General features: G+C 43.7%; 1 protein-coding gene across 1 annotated transcript in view; it reads left to right on the plus strand.

Annotated features, from left to right (window-relative positions):
* Positions 1 to 19686, plus strand: part of CLPTM1L (CLPTM1 like) — a 111998-nt gene that overhangs the window by 28261 nt on the left and 64051 nt on the right. Inside the window, exons 4-5 of the mRNA XM_044293052.1 lie at positions 5523 to 5712; positions 15812 to 15957. Of these exons, the coding sequence (XP_044148987.1) occupies positions 5523 to 5712; positions 15812 to 15957 (336 nt within the window). The remainder of the gene's footprint in view (positions 1 to 5522; positions 5713 to 15811; positions 15958 to 19686) is intronic.

The raw sequence follows: 19686 nt of genomic DNA on the forward strand, positions 1-19686 counted from the left end.
CTAGTGGTTCCATTGCTATAATGAAGATCAAGGGGGACAGTGGGCAACCCTGTCTGGTGCCATTGGTCAGCTCGAATGATTCCGATAGGGCTCCATTGACATAAACACTAGCCGTAGGTGCACTATAAAGAGCCTCAATTGCGGACATTATAGGGCCGCTGAATCCCATAACCGATAACACCGAGAAGGCAAACGACCACCGAATTCGGTCAAATGCCTTCTCGGCATCCAAGGCCAACACCAACAAGGGGCTGTTTTTTTGTATAACTTGATGAAAAATGCCCAACATTCTTCTAGTGTTAAAATAAGACTGGCGAGCCGGTACAAAACCTGTCTGGTCCTTATGGATTATAGAGGGAAGTATTGTAGCAATCCTAAGAGCCAAGAGCTTGGCGTATATTTTTACGTCTTGATTTAATAAAGATATGGGCCTAAAATTCTGCGGTCTGTCCGCAGGTTTACCTGGTTTAGGTAGTGTAATAATAGTCGCCTGTAAATTTTCTTCAGGGAAATTCCCGGAGGACAAAGCAGATTGGCAAAAATCTCTCAGGAAGGGGCTCAATATATGCGAAAACTTTTTATAATAGTGACTTGCAAAACCGTCCGGACCGGGAGCTTTATCCTGGGGCAAGGACCTTATTACTTTCTCAATCTCCTCTTCAGTTATTGGAGTATTAAGGACTTGGAGTTGATTTTTAGTTAGAGTGGGTAAATCTAGGGAACTGAGATATCTCCTCACCATGTCTGTCAAGACTGGGGGAGCAGGTATGGAGTTCCGCAGATTGTATAACTCATAGTAGTACGTCTGAAAGCCTTCCGCTATATCCTGTGGGGAATATAATTTGGTTTGTGTTTTGGGATGCAGGAGGTAATGTATCCTACTTTTAGTTCTTTTTGCTTTTAGGCTAGCTGCCAAAAGTTTCCCCGCCTTATTCCCCTGGGAATAATAACGTGCCTTGGTTTTCCTAAGACTTTTCTCATAAGAATCCAACATATGGTTCCTTATATCGAGCCTGATTTGTTTTAGTGCCTCTGCATTGGGGAGTGAGGGGTCGCTTTTATTCCTATCTTCTAATAGTTTCAATTTTGTGAGCATTTGTGACATGGCCTCCTCTAGTTTCCTTTTCCTCACCGCCCCCTGTTGTATGAATGACCCTCTAATACACGCCTTGTGGGCGTTCCACAGCGTCACCGGGTTAGTATCATCCATCTTGTTAATAAGGAAGAATTCTTTCAGGTCTGATTCAATGCGCTGACCATGCTGTGGACACGATAATAGTATAGGATTGCTCCTCCAAAGATACTTTGGGGCGTAGTTGTTGTCCTCTGAGAGTTTCAGTGTAATAGCAGCATGATCAGACCACTTAATCTGCCCTATCTCCGCCTCTGTCACTTTAGATAAAGTCGTCCTATCCACCCAAAACATATCTATACGGGAATATACGTTGTGTACCCCTGAATGGAACGTAAACTCCCTGTCTGCAGGATGTTTGATACGCCATGCGTCGAACAACTCCGCCTTCCAAATAGCATCACTCAAGGACTGAACTGACCTACAAGAGGAGGACGTCGAGTCCATTTCAGGATCTGTGGTCAAATTAAAGTCTCCAAATATCAATAATTGTCCCTTCTTTTTCTTATGAGCCATTTTTAATATTTTTTTCACGTATCTAGCTTGGCCCTTATTAGGAGCGTATATTGATACCAGAGTGAAGGGGGAGTTGTTCAAGGTGCATACCAGTAGTACATATCGTCCTGCCGAGTCACTTATATGTTCTAACATCGTGAATGCCAAGGTATTTTTTATAGCTATCAGCACTCCTCTAGTTTTGGAGTTAGAATGGGCTTGAAAGATGTGGGGAAACTGAGTGTTTTGTAATCTGTTGGCATCTTTCTCTAGTAAGTGAGTTTCTTGTACTCCTAATATGTCACAATTAAGAGATCTGGCCTCCCTCCACAAATGCGATCTACGCATTGGGCTATTCAAACCATTAGCATTAATACTTGCAAAGGATATTACCATAGTAAAGCAATTTGAAACGTAAGGAATAAAAGTCGCACATTAAACTATACAGAAGGTGCAAGACGCCTCCCAGCCAGCGCGCCTGCATCCATAGCACGAAGATGGTGGAGCATATTACAGGCATAAGTTTAGCGCCAATCATGGACATAGCTTCACATAATAATGTAAAGACAAAGTAACAAAAATAATACATAACCAAAAACATAACTGTAGGTGTACTCGTGAGAACCAACAGGCTCTCGTCGAACCTAAATAACTTGGGGTATCAAAGTCCCGTCTGAAGCCTTGGTAAAATCCCGCTTCTGCAGAACACCGCTCCGGCCTGTAGCACTGAAGATTAAGCCACCCTCCGGTGAATCACTTCAACTAACAATGTCCCAATCTTTTCGGATTTTTTCGGGATGCCCCCGACGCTGTTCCATCTGGGGATCAATAGGAATATCCCAGCTCTGGAGAATTTTCTTCCCCTCTTCCACTGTTTTAACAGCAAACAGTTCTCCCATATGGTGAATTAGCAGGCGCACTGGGAACCCCCACCTATACTGAATTTTAGCTTTTTGTAAAGCAGACGTGATGGGTATCAGGGCCCTTCTATGCCTGAGTGTAGCAGCCGACAGGTCAGCATATAAGGCTATTTTGTGATACGGTGCAGGCAGACCACCATTTTTCCTGGCGGAGGACATCAGCTGCTCTTTAACAGTATAAAAGTGAACTCTGGCAAGAACATCCCTTGGCACGGATTCGTCCAGATGTCTGGGACGTGGGACTCTGTGTGCCCGGTCGATCTCTAAGTCCCCCTCTTTGCAGTGAGGTAGAGCACATCTAATCAACTCTTTGACATATAGAGGAATATCTTTGGCCACCACAGTCTCTGGGATGCCCCTTAGCTTGATATTATTGCGTCTGCTACGGTCTTCCAGATCCGCCATTTTGTTTTTTAGAACCTCCACCTCAGCCTCTAATGTGTAATGAGCATCAATAAGGTCGTTATGGGAGCCTGCAAACTCTCCAAATTTTCGTTCTAGATGGTCTGTTCTGGCCCCAATCTCCTCCACCTCCCTTCTCATGGGGGCCACTATCAAACGCATGTCATGCAAAAGAGAGCGTCTCTGTACCAGTAACATGTCTCTCATGGCAGTGTCTGTCAGGGCTATATTAGCGACTGGCAGTGCTAAGAATTCTGCCTCCCCCGTAGCCCGCAAGTCATCCTTGGAACCCAGAGTACCTGCGCTGGCGATTACTGCCTCAGGAGCTCCTTTCATAGGAGTAGAGTGGGGGGATTCCCCTGTCTCCGCTGGCGCCGTTTCCCCATGTGATCGGCCTGCCGCTGCTGCATCACCAGCTCCTTCCAGCCCAGTAGCTGAATCTCTGATTCCGGGTGCAGGTCTTGGGGATTTCGCTGTGGCCAGCTCTTCCGCAGGCTCTGGGCGACTAGCTGAGCGGGCGTCTTCTTCTTTGTCGCTGTCAACGGCATCCTCCTCTCCGGCGCCATCTTGGAATCTTCCCGCCTCCCTTGTGAAGTAGAACTTCGTCAGTTGCGGGTGCTTCTGCACCTTTCTTTTTTTCCCGGTCATGGTCAGGGAAGGTTCGGTGCCTTTTCTGTCCGGTTTTGGTGTGTTCACCATGGGTATCGTTGCTATATAAGTCGCTGGTTGAAGTGCTATCTCCGGAGCTGCAGCACCCTACATCCGCGCGCCTCGGCAGCCAGACCACGCCCCTCTTCTTTTTTTTTTTTTTTTTTTTTTTTTTTTTTTTTTTTCTTTTTTTTCTTTTGACCGCCATCAGTATTTCCTTTAGTGAAGAAGGGCCATCATTTATCAGATCATTTACTACTTCTCTCTCTGGATTTTCTTCTTGCTTTAGATTACTTCTTTATCTTGTCATTCTGAACATCTCCCTCCCAAGGCCAGCATATGGACCAGATCCTAGCAGTCTTATTATAATGGGGGAGGAAACCGAAGCAAGCTACAATAGTTCATCCACAGCAACTATCATAAAACCAATGTTAGATTCACAGACGCAGGGCGGGAAACATATTGCAGCGACAGGATTAGTCACAGACAGGGCAGGGGAGTAAATACACAAAGCCGGGAGATCTATGAGATGATTACAAGGGGGAGGAGGGTCAGGGATAAAAACAGAGGAGGACATCTGGCAACATTTATTTGATACGTTCAAACCTGTGACCAGGTCCCGACAGGAGCTGAAGATCGAAGGTGGAAGGCGGCAAAGAGCAGCGGAGACCAGGACAGTGGGAGAGGGCCGATCACTTCGTCTGTAGGCAAGGCAGCAAACAAACACTACTCAGTCAGGACGAAGAAGTACAGAAGGTCCTCCAAGAGTCTGGTCCGGCAGAATGGAGAAGTCCCAGCAAAAACACGTTTGACAATTCGGATAGAAGGGCTCGTGTCAGGCATAGTGTGGCGGGGTAGGACTTTCGGAGGGAGGAGCGTCGTAGCAAACCTACGTCATCGCGGCTTCGATGCAAAAACCCCATCTAAACTATTTTCTAGGAATTTTGAAAATGAATAAAACTTTTAAATAAGAAAATGAGTTGTTTGCAAAGGGTACCTGGAGCAGTGAACAGCTCTGGGTCTGTGGGATTTTGATATTGATAGCCAATCCTCAGGATAGGTCATCAATATGAGATCGGCAGGGATCCAATACCCGGCACCCCAACAAATGGCTGTTTGAGGAAGCCGCAGCCTCCTCACAGCTTACCACACACAGTGTCATCCATTGGATAGTGGCTGTGTTTGGTATTGCAACTCGATACCATTTACTTGAATAGGATAAGGCAGCGCCTAGGCCATGTGACCAATAAACAATGTCACATGGCTTAAGGAAAGGCCATGGCACTCTTTGGAGCATTGAGGTCTCTTCAAACAGCTAATCGTGGGGGTGCAAAGTGTCAGACCCCCACCAATCAGATATTCATGACCTCTCCTGAGAATAGGCCATCAATATCAAAATGCTGGAGAACCCCTTTTATTTGTGTATTTACACTCAAATAAATATATATTAGTGTATATGTGTGTGTGTGTGTGTGTGTGTGTATGTAAGCGTATGTAAGCTCATCAAGAGAATGCCAAGAGTGTGCAAAGCAGTAATCAAAGCGAAAGGTGGCTACTTTGAAGAACCTAGAATATGACATATTTTCAGTTGTTTCACACTTTTTTGTTATGTATATCATTCCACATGTGTTAATTCATAGTGTTGATGCCTTCAGTGTGAATCTACAATTTTCATAGTCATGAAAATAAAGAAAACTCTTTGAATGAGAAGGTGTGTCCAAACTTTTGGTCTGTACTGTGTGTGTGTGTGTGTATATGTGTATATATATATTTATTTATTTATTTCTGCAGCACAATCGGAGCCAAAATTTGCGTGTCACTTAGGCGGATTTATCGTAAATTTTCCGCAACATATACTATATTAAATACACTTATGTTAAATAAAACCTTGTCATTGTAAAGTTTATTTTGCTGTTTTATTGCAGAACTGTGAATGTAACTGTTCCAAAGAAAACCAGAAATAATGGGACGCTGTATGCATATATATTTCTGCACCACGCTGGAGTTTTACCCTGGCATGACGGTAAACAGGTGCACATAGTGAGCCCATTAACTACTTACATGATTCCCAGGCCTGAAGAGGTAAATCTCATCACAGGGGAAACTGGCACCCAGGTAAGGAATTGGGCAATTCTGTTGTGTTCAGCTAAGGCTACTTTCACACCTGCGTTAGGTGCGGATCCATCTGGTATCTGTGATCCATCTGGTATCTGCACAGACTGATCCGCACCTATAATGCAAACGATTGTATCCGTTCATGATGATGCAAACTGATCAGTTTTGACTTACATTGAAAGTCAATGGGAGGCAGATCCATTTTCAATTGCACCATATTGTCTCAGTGAAAACTGATCCGTCCCCATTGACTTACATTGTAAGTCAGGACGGATCCGTTTGGCTCTGCATCGTCAGGCAAACATCAAAACGCTGCAAGCGGCATTTTGGTGTTCGCCTCCAGAGCGGAATGGAGGCTGAACGGAGCCAAACTGATGCATTCTGAACGGATCCTTATCCATTCAGAACTAAACTGATCCGTTTAGCCCCAAAGCGGACCCAGAAACGCCAGTGTGAAAGTAGTCTAACAATGCTTAATAATAATGTTCTGTAAAATAGCGTTCAGTTCACTGCTGCTAATCTCCTATTTCCCTCTATTGTAACATTTGTCATTCTGAACTGTAACTACATACAGTAAGGAACAGAAGTATTTAAACACCCTGAGATTTTGCAAGTTCTCCCACTTTGCATTCCCACTCTTAGAGACAGAATAAAATAAAATAAAAATCAGGAACCCACATTGTATGATTTTTAAAGAGTTTATTTGTCTTGCACTGCTGAACATAAGTATTTGAACACCTGAGAAACAGTGATAATTGTGGCTCTCAAAAACCTGTTACTTTGCCTTTAAAAAGTCCACATCTACTCCACTCATTAATCTAACTTGGTAGCACCTGTCTGAGCTCTTTAAAGACACCTGTCCACCCCACCGTCAGTCAGATGCCAACTACTACCATGGGCAAGACCAAAGAGCTGTCAAAAGACACCAGAGACAAAATTGTGTACCTCCACAAGGCTGGAAAGGGCTAAGGGGCAATTGCAAAGCAGCTTGGTGAAAATAGATCAACTGTTGGAGCAATTGTTAGAAAATTGAAGAGGCTAAAGACGACTGTCAGTCTCCCTCAGACTGGGGCTCCATGCAAGATCTCACCTCGTGGGGTATCACTGATGATAAGAAAGGTGAGGAATCAACCCAGAACTACAAGGGAGGAGCTGGTCAATGACATGAAGAGAACTGGGACCACAGTTTCAAAGGTCACTGTCGGCAGAACACTACGCTTTCATGGTTTCAAATCATGCAAGGTTCCCCTGCTCAAGTCATCCCATGTCCAGGCCCGTCTGAAGTTTGCCAGTGACCATCTGGATGATCCAGAGGAGGCATGGGAGAAAGTCATGTGGTCAGATGAGACCAAAGTAGAACTTTTTGGGCTAAACTTCACTTGTCGTGTTTGGAGGAAAAAGGATGAGTTGCATCCCAAGAACACTATCCCTACTGTGAAGCATGGGGGTGGTAACATCGTGCTTTGGGGGTGCTTTTCTGTGAAGGGGACAGGACGACTGCATTGTATTAAGGAGAGGATGAATGGGGCCATTTATTGTGAGATTTTGAACAACCTCCTCCTTCCCTCAGTCAGAGCATTGAAGATGGGTTGTGGCTGGGTCTTCCAACATGACAACGACCCGAAGCACAGAGCCAGGATAACCAAGGAGTGGCTCCATAAGAAGCATAACAAGGTTCTGGAGTGGCCTAGCCAGTCTCCAGACCTAAATCCAATAGAACGTCTTTGGAGGGAGCTGAAACTCCTTGTTGCTCAGCAACAGCTCCAAAACCTGACAGATCTAGAGGAGATCTGTGTAGAGGAGTGGGACAAAATCCCTGTTGCAGTGTGTGCAAACCTGGTCAAGAACTACAGGAAACGTTTGACCTCTGTAATTGCAAACAAAGGCTTCTGTACCAAATATTAACACTGATTATCTCAGGTGTTCAAATACTTATGTTCAGCAGTGCAAGACAAATAAATTCTTTAAAAATCATACAATGTGATTTCCTGAATTCTTTTTTTATTTTTTTTTATATTCTCTCAGGTGGTTATGCACCTACAATGTGAATTTCAGACCTCTCCTTAATTTCTAAGTGGGAGAACTATCCCAGGGTGTTCAAATACCTCTGTTCCTCAAATCAATTTGATTAAAATACTTTTTTAGTGTGTCTGATGATATTTAAAAACAAATTATATTATAATAATCATAATATCCTAATAATGAAATTATTTTTTTAGTGCGGAGCAGTAGCCTGTGTTCGGTTTCTGCTGCCCATGCCATTAATCCTGTTGTAGCCGCAGCAGGGACTGAAGAGACCCCACATGGGATGTGCTGATACACTGCTCCAGTTCGCTGCAGGAGCCGCAGCGCTCCTGCTGTAGGAGATAACTCCTATCATGGCTGCTTACCCCCCTAGATGCCGTGGTCATTAGGTCTGACATCATCTAGGAATTTAGACTAAGGGATTGGGCTCCCTGTGTTATCATCGACTCCCCCTTGGGAACACAATCGTGGGGTGCTGATGCATTTCCATAGCAGCCAATGTCTGAAATTGCCACTGGCTAGCAAAAGCAGCTGCCTGTCACTCTGACAGAGATGAGCTTTAATGCATTGGTATAAAAGGTACACCATGTCCCCTAGTGGGACTAAAAGCATTAATCAAAGGTTAATAAAGTTTGTTTAAAAATAATAATAATCATGAAGTAGTAAAAAGAGTACACTTTAGGCTACTTTCACACTAGCGTTCGGGGCTCCGCTTGTGAGTTCCATTCAAAGGCTCTCACAAGCGGCCCCGAACGCTTCCGTCCAGCCCTAATGCATTCTGAGTGGACGCGGATCCGCTCAGGATGCATCAGTCTGGCTCCGTTTGTCCTCCTCTCCGCTCATCAGGCGGACACCTGAATGCTGCTTGCAGCGTTTGAGTGTCCGCCTGGCCGTGCGGAGGCAAACGGATCCGTCTAGACTTACAATGTAAGTCAATGGGGACGGATCCGTTTGACGATGACACACTGTGGCTCAATTTTCAAACGTATCCGTCCCCCATTGACTTTCAATGTAAAGTCTGGACGGATCCGTCTGAGGCTACTTTGACACTTTTTTTTTTACAATATAATGCAGACAGATCCGCTCTGAACGCAAGTGTGAAAATAGCCTTACCTCCACAGGATAACTTATTTGAACCACCCTGTGAACAACATAAAAAACATTTGATATTTTTCTAGCCACCAGAAAATAATAAATGTTTATCAAAATGGTATTAATGAAAACGAAATCTTGTCCTGCAACAAAACTAGCCCTTGTACAGCTACATTGGCAGAAAAATAAATAAGTTATGGCTCATGGAATGCTGTGACGGAAAACTATTGTTTTTTGTCTTGTTTTTTATGAGACCTGCAATGAAAAAACAAATCTATACAAATTTGGTACTGTCGTAATCGTACTTCCCCTCAGTATAAATGTAACAAGCTGGTTATGCCCCGCGATGAACACTAAATTTAAAATCGAAAAATAAAATAGTGGAATCCCCTTTTTTTTATTTTTTTTTTATTATTAGCCCCCCCCCCCCCCCCAAAAAAAGTTATATATACCTAAAAATGCTGTTTCTTATAAAAAATAAATACATATGGCTACTAAAAACAAGCTCTCTTACGGCTACATTGTCCAAACAAAGTTTTTTTTAAAGTGGACAAGGAAAAAATAAAACAAGAAAATAAATCAATAAACCAGCCCAAAATGACCCCATTTCAGAAACTACACCCCTAAAGGTATTCAAAACAGATTTTTACAAACTTTGTTATCCCTTTTAGGTGTTCTACAAGAATTAAAGGAAAATGGAGATGTAATTTCAGAATTTCACTTTTTAGCTGATTGTACCAATAAAATCGTCATCTCATCCCGCAGAAAATGAGTAGGTGGGTGCTGGCTGCATATAGCCGCACCCGACCTCATGAGCGGTAGCTGCGATCCGCGGCAGTTAACCCCTGCCGCACCTGAGGGGTTAACTGCCATGGATGGCAAGCTACTTGTCAGAGGTCGGGTGCGGCTATGTGATTCTGCAGCCAGCTCCCGCCTCCTGTTGAATTCGAATGAATGAGTGAGTTAACATCATTGGTGGCGCAGTGACCACAGCCCCTCCTCTCCTCTTCTCTTCTCTCTCCTTTCATTGGTGGCAGCAGTGGCACAATGGGGAGAGAGACACTGCTACCTTCTCCCCTGCGTTCCTGAGGGAACACGGGTCGCGCTGACAGCAGCGGCAAAATAGATGCCAATACCGATAACTTTGAAAATCCTGAATATGCCGATAATATTGTTAAAACTGATAATTGGTTGATCCCTACTTGGTATTACACTTTTTGTGATGTAAGGTGACAAAAAATGGCTTTTATGTCATTTATTTTTACTGTGTTCACCTGAGGGGTTAAATCATGTGATATTTTTATAATTCAGGTCGTTATGGACGTGGCAATACCCAATATGTCTACTTTCTTTATTTTTATTAAAGTTTTATACACTAATATTTTTTAAACAAAAAAAAAATCATGTTTTAGTGTTTCTGTAGTTTGAGGGCCATAGTTTTTTTTTTTTTTTTTTTTTTCTCTGGGCTATTGTTTTAGGTAGGGGCTCATTTTTTGTGGGATGAAATGAGATTGGTACTATTTTGGGGGGCATACACCTTTTTGATCACTTAGTATTGCACTTCTAGTGATGTAGTGACAAAAATGTGTTGTTGTTTTTTTTTTGCACAGTTTTTATTTTACTTTTTGACAGCGTTCACCTGAGGGGTTAGGCTACTTTCACACTTGCGGCAGAGTGATCCGGCAAGCAGTTCCATCGCTGGCAAAATGTATGCCAACTGATGGTCAGTGCCTGATCAGTCAGAAAAATGCATTGAAGTGCCGGATCCGTCTTTCCGGTGTCATCTGGCAAAATGGATCCGGCGTTTATTTTGTTCACCTTTTTTTCAGTCTGCATTCCGGTATTTTGAATGGCGGATCCGGCACTAATGCATTCCTATCGGGGAAAAAAAGGTGGATCCTGCATTCAGGCAAGTCTTCAGTTTTTTTGGCCGGAGATAAAACCGTAGCATGCTGCGGTTTTATCTTTTGGCTGATCAGTCAAAATAACTGAACGGATTGCTCTCCATTCAGAATGCATGGGGATATACCTGATCAGTTCTTTCCTGGCATTGAGCCCTTTTGCCAGAACTCCGTGCCGGAAAAGATAAACGCTAGTGTGAAAGTACCCTTAGGTGATGTGATATTTTTATAGAGCTGGTTGGGGGACAACTCTCATCAAATAGCAAACGCTACCTGACATAAGGAGTGAGCGCTGGTATCCACACAGACTGTCCACACTGGGTCCCACACAGGGATTCTCCTTGGAATAGAGCATTGGAAACATTTAGACTTAAGTCTGGTGTTTAAGAACACAGTTTTTATTACTATTGGCATTTTTTTTATCTATTGTATCTATCACATTCATCAATATTGTAGTTCTTTTATATCCTATTTTAGCATATATCAATAAATAAGGTTTTTATTTGAATGAAAGTACCAATCTCCATTTGATCTCCTGGTAATTGAGTGCCCTCCAACTTCAAATTCTAACCACTTTTGTTCATTCTATTGGGCTTGGGGTGTTGCCCTGGGAGTGAGCACCATATCACGGTTGTGCATGCAGGTGAGCCACTGATTTACTAAAATTGTAAACTAAATACATGGCAAAGGGCTGCCATGCGAACCTAGAGTCTAAAAAGACAACCGGGACTACTGTGTATGTAGATGATCTTATTAGGCTGTGCTTAAAGGGAACCTGTCATCAACTTTATGCTGACCTGACTGAGGACAGCATACAGTAGTGACAGAAAAGATGATTTCAGCAGTGTGTCACTCATTAACTAATGGTAAGTGGTTGCCGAGAACCAGCATTAAATTCATTACAGCACAGGCCTTAAAGGGAGTCTGTCACCTCCATATGGCCATATACAGTGCTTACATGGCTCTGTAGCACACCTATACAGGATTGTAATGGTGTCTTTGTCTTTAGACTTGCACCAGCAGGAAAAACTAAGTTTAATTTATATGCAAATGAGCACTCACAAGTGCCCAGGGAGGAGTTCAGTGTGTAAGTGCCCAGGCTGCTCTGCCTTCTTTTCACTTTACTCCTCCCCAGCCTCTGCCTTTGCCCGTCCTCCAAGTCTCTTGCCTCATCGATAGGTCCGGACTTGGAGGACGGGCAAAGGAAGAGGCTGGGGAGGAGTAAAGTGAAAAGAAGGCAGAGCAGCCTGGGCACCTACACACTGAACACCGCCCCTGGGCACTTGCGAGTGTTCCTTTGCATATGAATTAAACCTTTTTCTTTCTTTTTTTTTTTTTTCCCTGCTGGTGCAAGTCTAAAGAAAAGAACAAAGGTACCATTACAATACTGTATAGGTGTGCTACAGAGCCATGTAAGCACTGTATATGGCCATATGGAGGTGACAGACTCCCTTTAAAAAGAGTCAAATCTACTAAATCTAGAAGAGTCCTGGTTATTCATAATCTCCTGCTCTCCCGCCCACCTGCTGATGATTGGCAGTTCTCTCCTAGAGATAAAGGGATAAAACTGGGTAGAAGACTGTCAGTCATCAGCAGGGAGAGCATGAGATTATGAATAATCAGGACTCTTCTCGGGTGGCCGTGACTCTTTTCCAGGCCCAGTCTGCAATGATTGTGATGTTGGTTCTCTGCAACCATTTACTTTTAACTTATAAATGACAGACCACTGAAATCAACTTACCTGTCTCTACTTTATTCTCCTGTTAGTATGAGCAGCATAAAGTAGTGACAGAAATGCTGATTTCAGCAGTGTGTCACTCATGAGCTAATAGTAAGTGGTTGCCGAGAACCAGTGTCATAATCATTACAGCCCAGGCCTTGAAAAGAGTCAAATCTACCTGAGAAGAGTCCTGGTTATTTATAATCTCCTGCTCTCCCTGCTGATGATTGGCAGTTCTCTCCTAGAGAGAAAGGGAGAAAACTGGGTAGACGACAGGGAGAGCAGATTATGAATAACCAGGCCTCTTCTCAGGTGGCCATGACTCTTTTCCAGGCCCAGTTTGCAATGATTTTGATGTTCGTTCTCGGCAACCACTTACTTTTAACTTTTAAATGAAAGACTGCTGAAATCAACTCGCCTGTCTCTACTTTATTATGCTGTTAGTATGAGCAGCATAAAGTTGATGACAGGTTCCCTTTAAAGGGGTTCTACAGTTTGTTTTAACTGATGATGTATCCTCTGGATAGATCATCAGCATCTGACCGGTGGGGGTCCGGCACCCGGGACCCCCGCCGATCAGCTGTTTGAGAAGGCAGCGGCACTCCTTCTCACTGTTTACCGCAGCCCAGTGACGTCAAGACTTGTATCAATGGCCTGGGCGCGGATAAACTCTGTTCACTTGAATGGAGCTTAGCCCCGCCCAGGCCAGTTGATACTAGTCGTGATGTCACTGGGCCAGAGGTAAACAGTGAGAAGGCCGCAGCGCTCCTGGAGCCTTCTCAGCGCGCCTTCTCAAACAGCTGATCGGCAGGGGTCCCGGGTATTGGACCCCTGCCGGTCAGATGCTGATGATCTATCCTTTGGATAGATCATCAGTTTAACCTTACTCTTATGTTAGCTTTCTGTTACTATCCATGATGTTAAAGGGTCGGTTTTGACCCGTGTCTTAAATCGGCCATAAAATACCCTCTGAACAATTATTTATCATCCAATTTGTTTCTTACCTCTTGGTTACCTTGTTAGGCTTCTTTATCCTTGAAAAGATCGGTTTTAATATTTTTGGTGTGACCCCTTAGACCTTTCTAAATCTTCTCACTCTTGCATGCTGCATATTGGAGATGATTACTCTGCAAGTCAGCAACTCTGAAATGTATTGGTCCTATGTTTCTTTAGAGAAGCAGACAAGCAGTAGGGATCGACCGATTATCGGATTTACCGATATTATCGGCCGATATTCAGGATTTTGAACGCTATCGGTATCGGCATTTATTTTGCCGATATTCCGATAGCGTATGGGGAACACAGATCGCGCTGCTGACAGCGCTCTCCGTGTTCCCTCAGCAGCAGCACAGGGGAGAAGGAGCAGTGTCTCCTCCCCCCTGTGCTGCTGCTGCTGCCGCCAATGAAAGTACAGGGGAAAAGAGGAGGGGAGGAGCTATGGCCACTGCGCCACCAATGAAGCTTAATCTCTTATTTATTCATATACAGGAGGCGGGAGCTGCAGGATCACATAGCCGGCTCCCGGCCTCTGAGCTGTAGCTGCGATCTGCGGTAGTTAACTCCTCAGGTGCCGAGGATCGCAGCTACTGCTCATAGAGGCCGGGAGCCGGCTATGTGATACTGCAGCTCCCGTCTCCTGTATATGAATAAATAAGAGATTAAGCTTCATTGGTGGCGCAGTGCGCCCCCGCAAGCCCCCCAGTATTAGACATTGGTGGCGCAGTGCGCCCCCCCAAGCCCCCCCAGTATTAAGCATTGGTGGCGCAGTGCGCCCCCCCTCCCCCCAAGCCCCTTTAGCAGTGGTGGTGCATAGGGCCCCCAGTGTATTAAAAACATTGGTGGCGCAGTGCGCCCCACTCCACAGGATCCCCTCTTCCCTGCTCCTCCGATCGGTTACCAGTGTAATGCTGGGGCTCCGATCGGTTACCATGGCAGCCAGGACGCTATTGAAGCCCTGGATGCCATGGTAAGCTCCATGCTGCTCTGTGCACAAAGCACACAGCAGCAGGGACAGTGTGAGCTCCTATTCACCCTGATAGAGATCTATCAGGGTGAATAGGACAAGGGTTCTAGTCCCTAAGGGGGCTAAAAGTTAGTAAAAAAAAAAAAAAAAGTTACAAAAATAAAAACACCAAAATATTAAGTATAAATGAAAAAGAAAGATTTAGAAAAAAAAATACAGATTAACAATAAACATTAATTTTCAGCAGATTTGTGGTAATTTTTTATTTTTTTTTTCAAAAATGAAAATTCCCAGAATATCGGTATAAATTATCGGCTATCGGCCTGAAAGTTCACAAATTATCGGTATCGGCCCTAAAAAATCAATATCGGTCGATCCCTAACAAGCAGGCAAAGAGATGGGCCCCTCCCTAACTACAGCTCACAGGGTTGAGAGGGGATTGGCTGTCAGTGTTAGGCTACTTTCACACTAGCGTTCATAGGTCCGTTCGTGAGCTCCGTTTGAAGGAGCTCACGAGCGGACCCGAACGCCTCCGTCCAGCCCTGATGCAGTCTGAATGGATGCGGATCCGCTCAGACTGCATCAGTCTGGCGGCGTTCAGCCTCCGCTCCGCTCGCCTCCGCACGAACAGGCAGACAGCTGAACGCTGCTTGCAGCGTTCAGCTGTCCGCCTGGCCGTGCGGAGGCGAGCTGATCCGTTCAGACTTACAATGTAAGTCAATGGGAACGGATCCGCTTGAAGATGTCACCATATGGCTCAATCTTCAAGCGGATCCTTCCCCTATTGACTTTACATTGAAAGTCTGAACGGATCCGCTCAGGCTACTTTCACACTTAGAAAAAATTCTAAGTTATTAATGCAGACGGATCCGTACTGAACGGAGCCTCCGTCTGCATTAATATGATCGGATCCGTTCAGAACGGATCCGATCGAACGCTAGTGTGAAAGTAGCCTTACTAAGCAGAGAGAGTGTTTATGATTTCAGTTTTGGCACTTATTAGTGTCCTATAATCCTATAATATAACTGGGTCAGAATTGACCCTAACACCATAAACGTCTTAATTTTCACCACAGTATTTTATAATTTAGTGAAAAGGATTCTTTTTCTATTACATTGTTTAAATAGAGGTTCCTGACAAAGTAAAAAAAATCTTGATGCAATAAACAAATGTATGTGATACTTATAGACATTCAAAACCTGAAAACGGGTCGGTTCTGACCCTAACACAAGAGGAGGGTTAAGCAAACTGCAGAACCCCTTTAAGGCAGAAACCCCTACTTATGCTGCAGAAATATCCCCATTTGGCATGTCATTTCTGTAATGAATGTGTAATTTGTCAATGTACCTCTGAAATAATCTGTCCATTCTAAGAATCCAGTTCTTTTTGTCTCTACAGCAAATTGATACAGAAAAGAAGGAATCCAATGCTTTGGATGAACCTGTCTCTCATTGGAGGTCACGGCTCACGTTGAACGTTATGGTGGAAGATTTCATTTTTGATGGATCCTCACTACCTGCTGATGTTCATAGATATATGAAAATGTAGGTATCTTTTGTGTCGCAGTTATCATTTTCACACTACACTGAGACCTCTTATTTGCTGTACTTTGGAGTAGGAGTACATTGAATGGCTTGAAGATCATGGATTTGAGCGATTTCAAACAGTAGTAGCTACTTTTTTGGTGTCTGTATTTTTTTACATTGTGTGAGGCAGTTTTATACAGTATCTCTGTTATAATGTTGTCATGAAAAAAAAGTTGGGCCTTTTGGTGGTGCCTTAACCCTTGCATTTTCATTTATCTTCCTTGAGCCATAACTTTTAAATTTTTCCGTTCACATAGCTGTATGAGGGATTATTTTTTGCAGGACAAGTATTTTCTAATGCCACCATTTAATATGCATTGCAGTGTAGTGGGAAGCGGGAAATAAAATTCCAAATGGTGTGGAATTGGGAAATAAAACGCAATTCCTTCACCGTTTTGCGAGTTTTACTCCCACAGTGTTCCGTTTGCGGCAAAACAGAACGCTGTAATGTGTCCTTCATTTTCTGGGTCAGTACACTTACAACCACACCACATATGTATAGGTTTTTATGTCTAAATGGTGTAAAAATAAATTTTAACTTTGAAAAACAAAAATTATCACCATATAACTTTTTTATAGTTATAGCTACTGAGCTGTTTTTTGTGGGACAATCTGTAGTTTTTATTGATACCATTTTGGAGTGTATGTGACTATTTGATCACTTTTTTGGGGTAAGAGTGATAAAAAATGACAAATTGGCTATTTTGACCCTTGTTTCTGTGACTCCATTTGTCATATTGGAAACATACGTGGTGATAACCATGATGTTTATGTATTTTCTTATTTGTGTATTTATTTTTTTATTCTACGGAATTGCTCATTTCTTAATGTTGGCCTGCCACCTGCTGGCCAAAAAAAGAATTGCAGCCTTAATGCCCTGAGTCTCTTCAGAGAGACCCAGCGCATTGAAATCAATTACAGGCATCCTCATTGGCCGCAGAGGATGCCGTTGAGAAGCCCGGATGTGCAAGCGTCTGGATTTTTCACCCTTTTAGATGCCGTGATCTCAATTGATCACGGCATCTAAAGGCTTTAATGACCGCAGTTAAAGAGAATGTGTCATTAATAATTAACCTATAACCTTATTCCAAGGAAAACACTGGGAAAACCCTTTTAACCACTTCACATCCGCCCATAGGATATAATCGTCCTATGGGTGGATGTTTATCTCTGAATGGACGCTAACCGCGCAGCTGCCGAGGGGAGGGGGGTCGCTGTCAGTGACACCCCAGGGAGAAGGCAGGGAGCGCTGTGTATACAGATCCGCCAGAGCCGGGATAGTGCAGGAGCTGTCGGGTCTTCCTCAGACCTCGATCAGCCCTGTATTGAGACTGTACATGTTATGCTGTACAGCCTCTATGGGAGGTGTATTTCCCCTGAAACTGGGGCTACTATGTCAGCCCCAGTTACATGAGAAAAAAAAAGTGAAGTTAAATGTCTTGTATGACCTTATGGGGGACGCAGAGTCTGAAATAAAAAAAGGTTTCACATGTAAAAATAAAAAAGAATAATAAATTCCCAATTGAGTAATTTAAAAAAATATTAAAAATAGAAAAAAATAAAATAAAATACACATATTTGGTATTGCCGCGTCCGTAACGACCGGCTATATAAATATATCACATGATCCACCCCAACCGATAAACACCATAATTTTTTTTTATTAAAACTGTCAAAGGCCATATGGCTTTTTCTGGCACTGTTTTTATTTTTTTAACGGTGTTCACCTGAGGAGTTAGGTCATGTGATATTTTTATAGAGCTGGTTGTTACGGACATGGCGATACCTAATATGTATACTTTTTTTTTCCACTTTAACAGAATAATAGCATTTTTTTAAACAAAAAAAATGTTTTAATGTCTCCATGTTCTGAGAGCTTTTTCTTTTTTGAGAGAGTTTCTTATGTAGGGGCTCATTTTTTTGCGGGATGAGGTGACTGTTTTATTGGTACCATTTTGTGGGACATACGCCTTTTTGATCACTTGGAGTTGCACTTTTTGTGATGTAAGGTGACAAAAATGGCTTTTGGAAAACAAATGAGTTGTCTCACCAGGAAAAGTAAGTGCGTATACACTTCTTTCTTGATACTGTTCAAGGATAGTCAGCAAAGTCAAAAGGAAAGGGAACAGTTACATAATAAAACTTAGCTTTTAATATATTAAAGAAATACTCCCATAACCGGGAGTTAAAATACCCCTTACAACATATATAAACATACAGGTGCAGGACCTAAATTAGTGTTCCATCTAGAAAGCAGTGACACACCAGGCTAGGTGTATACCACCCAGGGCCTAATAACACGCCAAACTAGTGCATGCAGCCCAGGGCATAAGGTCCCTGAATCCAAGTCCCAAGATTAGATGCTGGGACGTTAGGGACACTATGTAAAAACACAGAATGGTCTTATCGGTTTAGTTGAGAAAAGTAGAGAAAATGGTCACTCCCTGCGGGCTTCTCGGTAACAGATGTCCAGACAGTGGTGCAGGCATCCGGTTCTGAGGTCAATCGTAGCGGTGGGGAGACGTCAAATGAGAGAAACTGTCTCTATTACACGAACCGTTACACTTTGGGTGCTTCTTTTGACCCCCCCACCACTGTTTAGCCCTTTTACCATATCTTTGGGCTAGCAATATATGTCCATCACTTTTTTTTTATCATCGTTTCATTATTATTCACTAAGGTCTGGTCAGATAATTTCCCTATTTTGGTAGGCGCGTCTTTTACCCCTGCCAATAATGTCTCTTTTGTCATGTATTGGTGGGTTTTTACCTATTTCCCCCGGTATCTTAGGGTGGCAGTGTAGCAGCTGTGGGTTTTGACACTTTATCCCGACAGCTTCACCCCCCTACCGGCAGCTTCAGGACTCTACTGACAGGTATTGGTATGCATACCTTGGTGACGTGGCTACTTCCACATGTCACTTAGGCTGCGCCTATTGTTGGCAGTCCTGGTGCCGCCCGACCGCATGCGCACTGGAGCTGAGTGCCGTACCTCTGCTGACCCGATCACCTGATCTGGCGTGGTCACGTGGGTCGGCGTCGCTCCGTGCACACGCACAGTGCCCAGCTCTGCTCGCCTCCTTTGATATAGTGTGCGCCATACGGCGCTTGTCAGACCTACGCTTGTTAGTAGGACACTGTGAATTCCAGTGCCCACGACCCTGGACATCTGCTACACGCCTCTCTGGCAGTACTGTGAGTACCATCCTTCACTCACCATTAGTGTAGTCTGTGTGGGATCTTTTTTTCTAGCAGTTTGCCCATGTGTTTATATACTCTTTGCAGGTGATACTGTCGAATAACTCCATACCACTCACTACAGTAGTACTTTGTCTTACCCTAATGATTCATGGGGCCTTTCTAATGTATTATATACAGTAACCTTTCGATATGTTCATTTGATGAAACGCGTTGTGATACGCGAACATATTGTGGCCAATTTTACTTTATGTACCACTCCATTACCCTGATCAGGCACCCAGTTTAGCCTCTGGACACTTTGTGGAGGGCTTGATCAGGGTGAGGTTCTGGACTGGGCCACCCCTGAGGGGCACGGACCCTGTGTTAGGTCACTCGGGCTGAATAGGTCAAGTAGTGTGTAATAGGGACAGTTTCTCTCATTTGAGGTCTCCCCACCGCTACGATTGACCTCAGAACCGGATGCCTGCACCACTGTCAGGAAATCTGG

The sequence above is a fragment of the Bufo gargarizans genome, chromosome 5, assembly GCF_014858855.1.
Source record: "Bufo gargarizans isolate SCDJY-AF-19 chromosome 5, ASM1485885v1, whole genome shotgun sequence".
Classification (NCBI taxonomy): domain Eukaryota; kingdom Metazoa; phylum Chordata; class Amphibia; order Anura; family Bufonidae; genus Bufo; species Bufo gargarizans.